Below are 13854 nucleotides of genomic sequence, written 5' to 3' on the forward strand. Positions count from 1 at the left end.
CCCAGTCTGACCCCTGCCACCCGGTTAGGAGGCCTGTGATGGTGCCCCCCCCAATCAAGGGTAAGGGACTGACATTAGGGCCCAATTTTGGTCCTTCACTCCCCTCACCTCTGCCCCCCACACCTGGCTCCCTCCAGCCACAAAGGTGAAATGAAGGTCCCCTGGCTAGGCCAGGATCAGCGTCCTGTCCCTTTCTTCCATCCTAGGCTTCTTCATCACCCACAGCCCTTCCAGGTGGAGGGGCACACCTCCCCTCCGGAGCCTGGGGGTTTGGGGGCAACCCTGGATGCACAGGGTCCCAGCGGGCAGGAAGGGCAGAAGCTGCCCGCTTGTCAGGACCTCAGGCCTCCCCATCCTGATGTCACATCCTGGGCCACTCGGAGGCCTCAGCCTCCTGCCACGCCGGCAGAAATGGTGCAGGCCTGTCTCCCGTTGGCCCAGAAGCACTGCCCACCTTGCTGGCCCCGCACGTCAGGCACTGGCTGGCAGCATGTTAAGAGGAGTGCGGCCGGTGGGCAGCCAGAGGCCTGAAGGCTTCCTTTCAGGGGGCTGGGCAGGGGCGGGAGGGGGCAGCTAGGGTCGGGTACCCCACCGAGGGCCGGAGCAGCTCAGATGGGGGAGGCGTGATGACCTCACAGGGGCATTTTGTGAGTGGCTTCCGGGAGCAAGCCGGGGCCCTGTCCTCCCCATTCCACACCCGGGAGCGGAAGTCAGGGCCACTCCCAGGGCACTTCCCCGCCTCCAGCGATGGTGCGGCCAGGGTCCGGTGGATAACGGTGTTCATTCAAAGAGCATTTCCTTGCCCTTCGGACACCTGGGGTGGCCGCTCCCCCCAACTAACACACACTGAATGAAGGGGCCACCCACTCGCCTCCCGCAGGAAGCTCACTGCACCACACCGGCTGGTAGAAAAGAGAACAAGTCAGGTAATTTATTTGGAATGGACACATTGATTACACACACACATATATATATATATATATACACACACATATATATACACATATATATATATGTATATATATTAAGACAGATGGTTTTAACACAAATACCATCAAAATAAATACATAGATAGTCCAATAATTTAATGCACCCGCACAGCGGGGGCGAGGCTCTGCGGCTCCGCACGGGAGGGTCCTTCTCTGCCGGGCAGGACGCAGCCCCGGCCTTTGTCTTCGCCGTGGTCAGTGGCTGGGCGCCGCCGGGGCTTCTGCCGCTCCGGACATTCCCTGAACTCCTGCCGGCGCGGCCCGCGTCCGGCCCGACTCGTCCAGTGTGTGGTTCCTGTGGGGAGAGCGGGGAGGTTCAGGGAGCTGTGCCCGAGCCCGGTGGCTGAGCGAGCCGGAGTCCAGCCAGTGGGTCTCCCGAGGCCCGGACACGGAAGGCGCAAGCGACGGCTCCTGCCGCGCGCCCCAGCCGCGCCGCGTTGGCGAGGCCCCCAGTCCCCTCTCGACAGCGTTCCCTAGACAGGGCAGGACCTCCCCCCGACGTCCGAGGTCGACATCATCCTCCCCGAGGACCGCGTCCAGCGGGCGGGCGGGCGGGCGGGCGGCACTCACCGCGGCGGCGCTCAGGGCGCGCGGGCCGTCCCGGCCTCGGGCTGCCCGACGGGCGCGGCGCGCTCCTGGCGGCTGCGGAAGTCCTCCAGGGCGCGGCGGTTCTGGAAGTCGATGAGCGCCAGTGTGATGGCCGCGTTCCAGCAGCTCTCGCCCGCGCAGCGGAAGTCGATCTCCTTGCGGTCGGTGGTGACGATGGTGAAATAGACGTACTTGCCCGTACGCTCCACGCAGTCCACCTTGAGGATGGAGTGGAAGCGCAGCTCCTTGGGGCGCGCGCCGGGACCGGTGGGGAACAGGCTCAGGCAGTCAGGGGTGAGCACGCCGCGCTTCTTCTTCCACAGCTGAAACAAGCTGTCGCTGCGCTTCTCCAGCTCGCCCTCGCGCAACACCTCCCCGGGGGTCTTCATGTCGGCCGGGTGCAGCTCGCAGAAGCGAAGGCGCTCCGGTGGTGGCGGCCTCTGCAATGCGCCCCGGTGCCCCGGCGCCGTCTTTATAGCGGCCCCGCCCCACGCGCTCCGTCCGGCCCGCCCCGGGCACGCCCCCTCTCGGCCACGCCCCGCGCCCCCTTCCTGGGCCCAGCCCGCCCCGGTCCCCCCAGCCTGGCCACCCCGGGGCTGCGCGCCGCACCCTCACCCCGGGTCGCCGTGGTCGCCCCCCCTTCCCCTTGTCTGCAGCCCGTTCCCCCGGCGCCCCAGATCCGTGGCCCCGTGGGGCGACTCAATGTCCCCCACCCCGCCCCGGACGCCGGCCCCACGGAGGAATGCGCTGCGGCCCGCCCTGCCCGCGGTGACTCACTGCCGGGGAGCCGCGGGAAGCGCCCGAGGCCGGGGACAGCCCGGGGCGCGGTGACGGCGGGACTCAGACCTCCACCCTCCAGGCGCCCCGACACCCAGCCCTGCCGCTCGTGGGGCAGATGCAGTCGCGGCCCCAGTTCCTCCCAGGCCCCCGGGGAGACCCTTCGGTGGCCCTGCCCCAGCCGGCCTTATCTCCCATCTTGCCACCCGCCGGCCGGCGCGCCTGGGACGACCTGCCCTCTTCCCCCTGGGTCGTCGGGCCGACCGGGAGAGCAGGTGTTCTGAACTTCAGTTTTCTCTTCTGTAAAATGGGGGACGATGACACTTGTTGGATTAGGCAACGCACGGAAAATGCTAGAACAGCTCCCCTTAGTGTTCAGTAAGTGTGAGGGCCGCTCCCAGCTCCCTTCCCGGGGGCCTGTCCCGCTCCCTGGGCCCTCCTGGCGGCTGTACGTGGGGGGAGGGAGGACGCACCGGCGAACCCGCCAGAGGTGCTGGGAGCCGAGGGGGCGCGGAGCGCGCTGGTGCGTGGGGGGCAGAGGGGCCTTCGGCCTGGGCCGGGCCGGGGGCGGCTGAGTCATGCCCTGCCAGCAGGACAAGTCTTTTTATTTACCCTCTTCCTTTTTTTTTTTTTACCCTCTTCCTTTAAAGGGTTTAACAGGAAGTGATCGCTGGCTCCTCCAGGGTTCCCGGGGGGCGGGGGGGGGGTGGCGGCAGAAGGGAATCTACGGGGGCCCCAGCCGCTCCGGGGCCAGCACCTTCCAACACCCCGCCGGGCTGTGACCTGGGCAGGTGGTGCAAAGCAAGGGGAGCAAGGAGGGCACGAGTCCGTTGGGGCTGTGAGAGCCACGCCCCCTCCTGGTGCAAGATGGAAACGCAGGTACCCTGGTTCAAAAAGTATTAATGATATTTTCAGGACTGTGAAGGCAGAGCATAAAGCCAATGTGGGACCTTCTGGGTGCGGGACCGTCCGGCCGGCCGTGGAGCCAACCCTGCCCCACCTGCCCCCGCTCTGCGGCCTTGGGCAAGTCCCAACCCTGGCCCTTCAGGGTCACCGTGAGGAATAAGGTGCACCGCTGGCTCAGATGAGTGGCTTGGGCCAGGCCTCTGCAGATGGACACACCCACCTGTGCGTCCAGGGCAACTGTCAGCGGTGTGGCAGAGGGCAGGGGGTGCCCAGGACTCTGGCCTGCGGGAGGGAGCACAGGACAAGCATAGGGATGCTGGTCAGTGTTGGGGGGAGGGGCGGAGCTGGAATCGGCAGGCCCGTGGGGTGGCAGGCCAGAGGGTGAAGGGAGCACAGGGTGGGTGGGTGGGGAGACAGATCTCCCCTCAAGACAACACAGGGCAGACTTATAAGGGGGTGAGCTCCCCATCACTACAGGCATCCCAGCAGAGCTGGTAAAGGGGATTCCAGCATCAGGCGGGGTGAGACTGCTGACCCGCCTTCCCGCAGGCTCTCTGTCCTGAGGGGGCCCTGGGCTGTCGGGGCCACGGGAGAGGCAGCCCAGGGGCCAGGCTGCTGCCTCTAGGAAGCCACTGTGAGCCCCCTGGGTGTCCAGCGCTCTGCCGGGACCCCTCCAAGGCCCACCAGCCCGTTTCCCCCACCCGGGGGCCAGTCATTGGAACCTCAGGGCCAGGCAAACCACAGACACTCGGCACTGCTTAAGCACCTACTGTGTGTCTGTAAGCCTGGCTGGTGCTAGGACCCCGAGGAGAGGGGAGAGGGGAGAAGCCCTGCCTGCCCTGGGGAGTATGGGGTTGGGGGTGGGCAAGAGGACAGCTTGGAGGTCTCCATGGGGAGGGCGGGGTGCCACAGGGGGATTCCCAAGGAGCCCAGGTGAGCGAGGCCCAAGGTGGGCATTCTTCCAGCCCCATTTCACAGACGTGGTAGCGGAGGCCCCAGGGAGGGCGGGGCAAGAGAGACAGGAAGGGATGTGAGAGGTCTTGAAAACCAGGTGAGGCCAGGTGAGCTGCACTTCCGCCATGCCCACCCAGCGCTCCTCTCTTTGTCCCCAACAGCCAGGCCTTTCTGGGGAGAGTCAGTCGGTGACCAATGACCTGCGGGGGGGGGGGTGGTCTGAGAGGTGGGCGTCCACGGGAGCTGGGAAAGCAGGTCACAGGGGGTGGGGAGCCCACTGCCACTCTCCCCGGAGGATGGGGATGGGCTGGTGGAAATCCCCCCCAGGCAGCTTCACCACCAACGCCCCTGCCCCGGGGGGCCTGGAAACCCCTCCAGCCAGAGGCCCGTGGGCCGCCTGGCCAAACCAGCAGGAACCCAGAGCAAGGAGGGGACCCTGTCCCCACGCCTGAAGCAGGCCCGTCTGAGGGTCCCTCTGGAACATGAGGAGGAAGCAAAGCGCTGACCTTGCAACCCCAGCGAAGGTCTCTCAGGGAGACACCCCTGAACCATTTGATAGCTAGGAGCCCAGAGGACCCACCAGGCTGGCTTCCTGCAGGGGACCGAGGCCCCCAGTGCGGATGCGGGCTGCGGCCCATCAGGGCGCCAGGCCAGGTTGGTGCTGGGGAGGGAGGAGCCCCAGACTGAGGGTCAGGGGCCTGGCACCCTCGGGGAGGCCCGTGTGGGCCCTGCTTTCTTCCTCAGGGTCACCCCGTGAGGGGGGGGGCGCTGGGTTGCTTTCTTGGTGTTTGCAAGGAACGGGTGGGGCTCCTCAGAGAAGTTAAGTGGCTCAGCAGAGGTCACCCAGCCCGCCAGTAGAATTCAGATCCGTCCTATTGCATCCCGCGCCTGGGGGCAGGAACCAGCCTCTGCCTGAAGGGCTGAGCAGGTTCTGGGTTGGGGATGTTCGGTGGCTGCTTCTCAGACGGGGAGGGGCCAGCGCGGGGCCTCGCCTCGAGACAGTGGCGTCAGAGAGCGTAGGTCTGAGCCAAGTTTACTAATATTTATCCAAGGGCCGCATCCGGGATTCACGCGGAGCCTGAGGAGACCCTCACCCCCCACCCCCTGTCCCACCAGGCAGACGAGACTGGTCCCCAGACATCCGGCTGGGGACACCTGTCATCCCTTCCAGCTGGGTGAGGATGTCAGGCAGCTGGGGCAGAGAGAGGACACCTCTTCGAAACTCCCCGAGTGAGGTCATTTCCCCAGCGGTGACGAGGCCAGGCCCTCCAGGCTCTGGCCCAACCAGCCTGGCGAAAGGAAGATGAGGAAGCTGTGCATCACGGCAGACCCTGTGCCTGGGGCTCTTCCTGTGAGTGGCAGTGCTCAGGGACAGCCCTGAGGACAGGTCCCCTGCTCCCCTGCCTGGAAGACACCCCCCCACCTCTTGCCTCTTCCAGGAAGCCTTCTGGGATTGCCGGGGCACACCCTCTGGCCTGCTCCCACCAACCACGTGACTGCCAGGCCTTGGAGTTCCATTGCCTGCTCCATGCAAGCCTGGGGAGGGCCGGGGGCAGCGGGGGGCGGGGAGGCCCCAGCTGCCTGGAGTTGCAGCACCTGAGAAGTGGCCTGATGTCACCTGACCTGAGCCCCACATAGCCCATTGGCCGTGGCCTGTGACTCAGGCCTGCCCTCAGTCCCTCTCCCCAAAGCTGCAGCCTGGGAAAAGTGAGAGGTCCAAGGGCGGGAGGCAGGCCGCCTGTCCCCAGCTGGTTTCAGGCTCTCACTGTCAGCCTGGCCTTGGTCTCTCAGGTTCATCCCTCTGTCTGGCTCCCTGAGCCCCTCAGCTGGAGTCCGACAGGCAGGCCCCACCTCACAAGGCGCTGGGGATCGAAAGAGAAACAGTGACACACCACCCAGAGCGCCTTTACTTCTTGGGTCCTAGCAAGCGCCCATTCATCCCTCAGTACCCTGCTCAGAAGTCACTACCAGCTCCTAAAATGCAGTGACGATGTCTTAGTCTTTGGGGCCCTCAGGGCCCAGCCCAGGCACTCGCGAAGTGTTTTTGGAAGTGAGTGAGCCTAAAAAGCATTTACCTCCCTGTCCAAGAGACCCAGCTCTCTGCTCAGAGCAACCGATGTCGGTGGAGACTGTTTGCTCGTCTGTGAAACCAGAACACCTCGGGGCGGGGTGGGGGGGGTCTGGTGGCGGGGACAGGGCCAGGCTGGTCCAGGCCTGGGGGAGCTGAGAGGAGGGGCCTCTCCCATCATCACAGAATGCGGAGCGGGTAGGGGAGCCAGCTGTCATTCCTGTCACTCAGCAGAGACTGCCCAGGGCCTGGTTCACGGGGACAACGGACCTTTCTGGAATCTCGGATGAATGTATGAACAAAATACAGGAAAGGGGGGAGGGCGAGTGGGCAAGGCATGGCCACCACCTTCTGGACGGTGCTCAGCCCTTGCAGCTGCCTGGGCTGCGTCATCACAGGACAGAACATCTTGCTCCTGCCCACCCTGACCCCAGAGTCTGTGCAGCAGGTCTGGGGTGGGACCCTGTCATGTGTATTTTTGTTTTCTCTTTTCGGTCATGTGTATTTTTTTTCCTTAAAGATTTATTTATTTATTTATTTAGGCCGTGCTGCGCAGCACGCGGGATCTTAGTTCCCCAACCAGGGATCGAACCTGTGCCCCCTGCAGCGGAAGCATGGAGTCTCAACCACTGGACCGCCAGGGAAGTCCCTGTCATGTGTATTGTAATCAAGTTCTTTACTACTTTAAACATTTACCAAAATAGTTACCAATTGTTGACATAAAAAGTAAAAACTGGCTGAAATGATTTCAAAGCTCTATTTCAAAGTTCTGGGCGCTCCTCTCTCGCGACCCCACCTCAGGTCCACTCTTGATGCGGTTAAGTGACCTCTGATCCTTGTAACTGGGTTGGCCGAAGTGTTCGTTTTTTTCCGTGAGATGGCTCTGATAGCGCTCAGTTGTCTTTAACTGTATTCAAAACAATTTTGTTAGGTTGTATTGTGACAGCTATCATATCAGCGTGCATTTAAAAAACTTATCAAAATTGGTGAATTTTTCTGTAGCCATTTTCATACTGAAGATGGAAGAAAAACGACATTTTCGGCATATTATGCTTTATTATTTCAAGAAAGGTAAAAACGCAACTGAAAGGCATAAAATGATTTGTGCAGTGTATGGAGACGGTGCTGTGACTGATCGAACGTGTCAAAAGTGGTCTGTGAAGTTTCGTGCTGGAGATTTCTCACTGGACGATGCTCCATGGTCAGGTGGACCCGTTGAAGTGGAGAGTGATCAAATCGAGACATTAATTTAGAACAAATCAATGTTACACCACGCGGGAGACAGCCGACATACTCAAAATATGCCGAAATACTCAAAATACCCAAATCAAGCGCTGGAAATCATTTGCACCAGCTTGGTTATGTGAATCGCTTTGATGTTTGGGTTCCACATAAATTAAGCGAAGAAAACCTTGACCGTATTTCCACATGCGATTCTCTACATAAACGTAACGAAAACGTTCCGTTTTTAAAACAAGTTGTGACGGGCGATGAAAAGTGGATACTGTACGATAACGTGGAACGGAAGAGATCGTGGGGCAGGCGAAATGAACCACCACCAACCACACCGAAGGCCGGTCTTCATCCAAAGAAGGTGATGTTGTGTATAGGGTGGGATTGGAAGGGAGTCCTCTATTATGAGCTCCTTGCAGAACGCCAAACGATTAATTCCAACAGATACTGCTCTCAAGTGATGAAAAGTGTCCAAGAAGTTCTGATTCATCCGCTTTATTCACCAGACATTGCACCTTCGGATTTCCATTTATTTCGGTCTTTACAAAATTCCCTTAATGGAAAAAAATTTCAATTCATTAGAAGACTGTAAAAGGCACCTGGATTAGTTCTTTGCTCGAAAAGATAAAAAGTTTTGGGAAGATGGAATTATGAAGTTGCCTGAAAAACGGCAGAAGGTAAATGGAACGAAAGGGTGAATATGTTGTTCAATAAAGTTCTTGGTGAAAATGAAAAATGTGTTTTTACTTAAAAACCAAAAGAACTTTTTGGCCAACCCAATAAAAAGTGCATTGGCGTTTCCTCAAAAAAATTAAGAATAGCATTATCATGTGATCCAGCAATTCCACTTCCAGGTCTGTCCCCAAAAGAAGCGAGCAGAGACTTGAGATGGTTGCACACCCGTGTTCACAGCAGCCAAAGGCGGAAGCACGTGCCCGTCCGTGGATGAACGGATACACAAAACGTGGTCCATATACACAATGGAGTATTACTCAGCCTTAAAAAGGAAGGAAATCGTGACGCAGGCTACAATGGGGATGAGCCTTGGGGACATCACGCTCAGTGAAATAAGCCCGACACAGGACAAATGCTGTCTGATTCCACTCACGTGGGGTCCCTGGAGTCGTCAAATCCATAGAGACGGGAAGCAGGACGTTGGGGGCCAGGGGCTGGGGGAGGGGAGAGGAGTGAGTGTTTCATGGGGACAGAGTGTCCGTTTGGGAAGGTGGAAAGTCCTGGAGACGGATGGTGGGGATGGCTGTCCAATACCGTGAATGAACTTAACGCCACTGAGCTGGCTAAGCTGCTAGAAATGGTTAAGATGCTAAATTGTATGTAATGTGTATCCTAGCACAACTTGGAAAATGTGAATATCCACGTCTGCAGACACGAGCTTGCGTTTTTAATGTTTGATAGAAAGGCGGACAGGTCTTGTTTCCTTCTAGGTCGTGGGTGTCCCCCATGAGTCCGCCTCCCTTCCACCGGCCACACTCTCATCTGATCACCTCCTGTGCTGGGCCTCAGGCTGCAGTTCCTGTGGGCAATGTTGCCGGAGTGTCTGTGTGCCGCTGACCATACCCATATGTGCAGCGTTTCACCAAGACAGCCGGGAGGACATGAACTGCTGAGTTAAACGTGTCACAACTCAGACAAGATTGCCTGCCAACCCATTTACAGCCCTCCTGGCAGTCAGGGTGCCCGTTTCCCCAAAGCTGGCCGAACAATGGACGCTCCGTATTACCAACTGTGGCCCAAAACGGGGTCCAGTCTCCAGGGGCGTTTCTCTGAGCCCCATGTGTCTGCCGTCTTTGCTCTTCACATGCTTGTGTCTGTCTGAACAGCTTCTGTAGGGGGTGACGGTGGCCCTCCCCCAACAGATGTGTCCGTCTTCATCCCAGAACCTGTGAATGTGACCTTATACAGTAAAAGAGTGAATAGGGTCCCACTCACATGAGGTCCCCAGAGTTGCCATTCACAGAGACAGGAAGTAGACAGTGGGGGCTGGGGGAGGGGAGGGGCGTGAGTGTTTAACGGGGACAGAGCGTCAGTTTGAGAAGATGGGAAGTTCTGGAGATGGATGGAGGTGATGACCTTATATGGCAAAAGATGCGATTAAATTCATGACCTTGAGAGGAGGAGCTGCTCCTGGATTATCGAGGGGCCTGAATGCCAGCACACGTGTCCTCATCAGAGACACAGGAGAAGAGGAGGCCACGTGACAACAGAGAGAAGCTGGCGGGACGCGGCCACAGCCCAGAGGTGCCTGGAGCCCCAGAAGCTGGAAAGGGCAGGAGCACCCTTCCCTAGAGCCACTGGAGGGACCGTGGCCCTGCCAACACCTTGATTTTGGATTTCTGGCCTCCAGAACCGTGAAAGTTAAGCCACCCAGCTTGTGGTCAGTTGCAGCAGCCCCTGGACACTGATACAGCCCCCAGGGAGTCCGGTGCTGCGCCTGCCCCGCCCTCCCATCCACACCTTCTCACCCTCTCCTGGGCCTGCAGCCCAGTCTGATGGCAGATGGGGACCGGACAAGAGTGATGGGGTCGTTAGCTGACCGTGGGTGGTAAGGTCCAGGCTTCCCAGGGACCACCGGTGAGCTCTGAGCTGGGTTTTCAAGGATGAGTAGGAGTTCTCCACATCACCTGGTTTCCCCAGGCACAGACAAGGAGACGGAGCTCCTCGGATGTCTGGAATCCAGATGGAAGTACTTCCTGGCCAGGAGGGGAGCCAGAGGCCAGGAGAGCAGGTCTGGGATGTTCAGAGGGGCCTGAGCCGGTGGGACCTGGTTAGGGGGTCCCCTCGGCCCCTCCTCTGGGTAGAGACTGTGCTTTCTTTGGACAATCAGCCCCTCACCAGGCACCGCAGTCTCGGGGCTGGTCTCTGCCCGTGGCCCCTCCCATCCACCAGCCCCATCCTGGCCCCCCACCCATGAGCTGCTGAGGGGCTGGGCGTCCTGGCCCAGGGTCTCCAGGCCCCCCTACACACCACCCCAGGTATCTCATGCTCTACACAGTGTCCCCTTGTGCCTCCCACTTTGCAGGCCAGAGGCCGGGCACTCTCTTCCCTGCTTCCTGAAGTCCACCCTCCTGCTTCTGTACCACCACCCGCCCGCCGGCGCAACTCCTGTCCCAGCCTCTAGCCCGGCGGCCTGTGGCCATCTGCACGAGTGTTCTGGGGCTACTGTAACAAACGACCACACGCTGTGAAGAACACAGGTCTATTACCTTCCAGTTCTGGAGATCAGATAGGCTGTGCTGAAAGCCTGAGGAAAGACCCCGGCCCAGCCCCTTCCTCAGGGCCAGTCTCCTCCCATCGTCCTTGGAGCCCCTCAGCCCTGCCCTGTGACGGGACCCCAAGGACCGGGCCTGGGGGTGCCTCTCACGGTTCCCTCCCCCACTTCCACTGCAGAGCTGGGAAAGGTGACCTCTCTGGGTCACAGCCTGGGGGCTGGGCTCCATCCTCTACTTGGTTCTCCTCCTTCTCAGGAGGTCAGGGTCCTGATCCCTGGGAGGGCAGCTCCAGGAGCTCTGCTGGCACCTTCCAGCCCCCTGCCAAAAACGGGGCCATGGTAGAACAGCCCAGACTACGCTGGCCCAGTGCCTGCCCGTCCCCCGAGACGCACGCTCCAGGCTCGCTGAGGCCCAGAGCTCCCAACTGGCAGGCACTGGGGAGGTGGCGTGGGCAGCCCTACCCGTGCCCGGGGTCGGAGTAGGAGGGCGGCTCTGGCCTCACGCGCAGGCTTCCTCTCCCGTATCCCCAGGGTGGCAAGTGATGGGTCTCCTCACAGCCCAGATGCGTGAGCCGGGGAGGCTGAGGCTTGGTGGACACCCCCAGACTTGCAGAGGGGCCCTGGAGCCCGGCCCGAGAGGGAAGAGCCCGCAGAGGGCATGTCTGTGGGGTCTCCTGCCCCTGTCCTCCTGGGCCTGGGCAAGGTCCACAGAGCCCACGAGCCTGGAGCCCAGCTGGGCCGGGCCAGGCCAGGCCTGTTAGGTTGCCATGGAAAAGTCACATCCGGCCACCGCCCTGGAGCTGAGTCTGCGTGGCCAGGCTGGCTCAGTGACTGGCCGGGTGGAGACACCTCGGGGCGGACGGGGGCTCCACCCAGGCATACCAAGTGACTTGGCCTCGGGGTGTGTGTGAGCCTCACCCTCCCCGCGGCCTGAGGAGGCAGGGCTGAAGGGGGTCTCCAGGGTCAGCGCCCAGTGGGAATCCACAGACAGGGGGCCCCAGGCTCCGAGGCTGTGAGGCGGATCCCAGGCAGACAAGGTACCCGGAGAATCACACCAAGTTCAGAGGGACCGAAAGCTCAGCCAGGGCCGGGGAGGGGTTCTGGAGGTCCTGCTGTCGGGGGCCTGAATGGCTGGGTTTGAGGTCATGGGCTCCCGCCCCCCACGGGGCTCTGCCCTCTGAGCTTGGGGCTGGGAGGACGTGTCCGCCTCCACAGGAAGGAAGCTGCTCGGAAGGACTCGGAAGCAGGGGCCAAAGCCCAGGTGTGGCTGCGCCGGGCAGGCCGTTGGCAGGGAGCCAGGGGCCACCCACGCTTGGGACAGTGCCCTCCAGCAGGGCCCCAGCCCCGGAGACAGCCCCTGCTGCAACCAGGGGCTTGGCTGGTGGCCAGGGGCTCCCTCAGGGTGCAGCTGGAGGTGGCCCCTCTCCCACCAGGCCTCTGCAGCCCACCCAGCGTTGCCCAGCCCACTGGGCACTCAGAGGCGGGGGTGGGGGGGGAGCGGTGCTGGGAGGTGTGGAGGAGACAGTCTGAGCAGAGGGCAGGTCAGAGGTCAGCAGCACTACCAAGACAGCCCAGCTGCCCACCTCTGGGGCAAGGCTTGGAGGGAACCCCACCCCACCCCCCACGGCCCCCACAAAAGCGCTCAGGGAGCAGAAGCCCAGCTTGGCCCGTGACAGCCTGGGCTTAAAGAAGGGAGCCCTTGGGCTTCCCTGGTGGCACAGTGGTTAAGAATCTGCCTGCCAATGCAGGGGACACGGGTTCAAGCCCTGGTCCGGGAAGATCCCACATGCCACAGAGCAACTAAACCCGTGCGCCACAACTACTGAGCCCGCATGCCACAACTACTGAAGCCTGCAGGCCTAGAGCCCGTGCTCCACAAGAGAAGCCACCGCAATGAGAAGCCCGCGCACAAGAGCAGCCCCTGCTCGCTGCAACTAGAGAAAAGCCCTCGCAGCAACCAAGACCCAGGACAGCCCAAAATACATACATAAACAAATTTAAAAAAAAAGAAGGGAGCCCTTGGGCCTGGGGGGACTGCGGGGCCCTGGAAGGGGGGTCGGGTCTCTGCTTGGCCCCTGCCCCACCAAGTGGGAGCCATGGACCAGCAGAGCAGGCTGGCCACCGGGGGCGGAGCGGCCTGGGACGCTTTGTCGCCACCCCAGGCCCTAGGTGCCACAACTCCCAACTCCTAAAGGGGAAAACCAGAGTTTTAAGTGGAATCTCCCCAACTTGTGGGGCTTTTGAAAAATCAGCCTCACTAAAGTATAATTTACATACGTAAAACCAAACGTCCCCACGTGAGGGACTTTGAGGAGTTTGACAAGCGAACACGCAACCCAGACAGCGCCCTGGGCAGCCCCAGGCCCGCCCCCAGGCAGCCGTGGTCACCGTGTGGCCTGGAAGGTTTGGAAGTCAGAGATACGTCGTGGAAGGCCCCGCTCAGGTGATGCTTTCGAGAGCCCCGTGCTGCTGGGCTCCTGTGGCCAAGGATTAGTCCATGTGGGGTACAGACACTGCTGCCGCCCCACCTTCTGGCAGGGAGCCCCTGCTCCCCAAGGCCGGGGCACTAGGCCACACGCCACCCGGAAGTCAGGACGCCGAGGCTGGCGGGGGTGGGGGGGACTCAGAACGGCAGCTGGGCCTGGAGTCGTCCCTGGTTTTTTTGGGTTTAATAAATTTATTCATTTTTGGCTGCACTGGGTCTTCGTTGCTGTGCGCAGGCTTTCTCTAGTTGCAGCGAGCAGGGGCTGCTCTTCATTGTGGTGCGCGGGCTTACTGCGGTGGCTTCTCTTGTTGTGGAGCACGGGCTCTAGGTGCGCGGGCTCAGCAGTTGTGCCACGAGGGCTCAGTAGTTGCGGCTCGCAGGCTCTAAAGTGCGGCTCAGTAGCTGTGGCACATGGGCTTAGTTGATCCGTGGCATGTGGGATCTTCCCAGACCAGGGCTCGAACCCGTGCCCCCCGCGTTGGCAGGCAGATTCTTAACCGCTGTGCGGCCAGGGAAGTCCCAGCCCTTTGGTTTTGAGCGTGTGTGACAGACAAGACCCAGGCCCTGTGGGAGAGGCATCGAACCAGGCCCTGCGGCCTGCGACAGAACAAGGGTGGCCTGGGGA

The 13854-nt window shown here is 60.9% G+C and overlaps 2 protein-coding genes and 1 long non-coding RNA gene across 3 annotated transcripts in view; 1 reads left to right on the forward strand and 2 right to left on the reverse strand.

Annotated features, from left to right (window-relative positions):
* Positions 1-903: 903 nt before the first annotated feature.
* On the reverse strand, positions 904-2055 carry PHLDA2 (pleckstrin homology like domain family A member 2). Its single transcript, XM_004278062.4, has 2 exons — positions 1560-2055; positions 904-1284 (listed from the first exon to the last, which is right to left on the reverse strand). The coding sequence occupies exon 1, from the start codon at positions 1964-1966 to the stop codon at positions 1571-1573; it is 396 nt and encodes a 131-aa protein (XP_004278110.1). The 5' UTR covers positions 1967-2055; the 3' UTR covers positions 904-1284; positions 1560-1570.
* Positions 2056-2085: 30 nt separating this feature from the next.
* On the forward strand, positions 2086-5404 carry LOC125965258 (uncharacterized). Its single transcript, XR_007478955.1, has 3 exons — positions 2086-2732; positions 3005-4868; positions 5267-5404. It is a non-coding gene; the product is annotated as an uncharacterized LOC125965258 (long non-coding RNA).
* A 1914-nt stretch (positions 5405-7318) lies between these two features.
* NAP1L4 (nucleosome assembly protein 1 like 4) overlaps positions 7319-13854 on the reverse strand; it is a 73735-nt gene continuing 67199 nt past the window's right edge. Inside the window, exon 14 of the mRNA XM_049714036.1 lies at positions 7319-8068. Coding sequence (XP_049569993.1) covers positions 8057-8068 — 12 coding nt within the window. The 3' untranslated portion in view covers positions 7319-8056. The remainder of the gene's footprint in view (positions 8069-13854) is intronic.

This window comes from Orcinus orca, chromosome 8, assembly GCF_937001465.1.
Source record: "Orcinus orca chromosome 8, mOrcOrc1.1, whole genome shotgun sequence".
Classification (NCBI taxonomy): Eukaryota; Metazoa; Chordata; class Mammalia; order Artiodactyla; family Delphinidae; genus Orcinus; species Orcinus orca.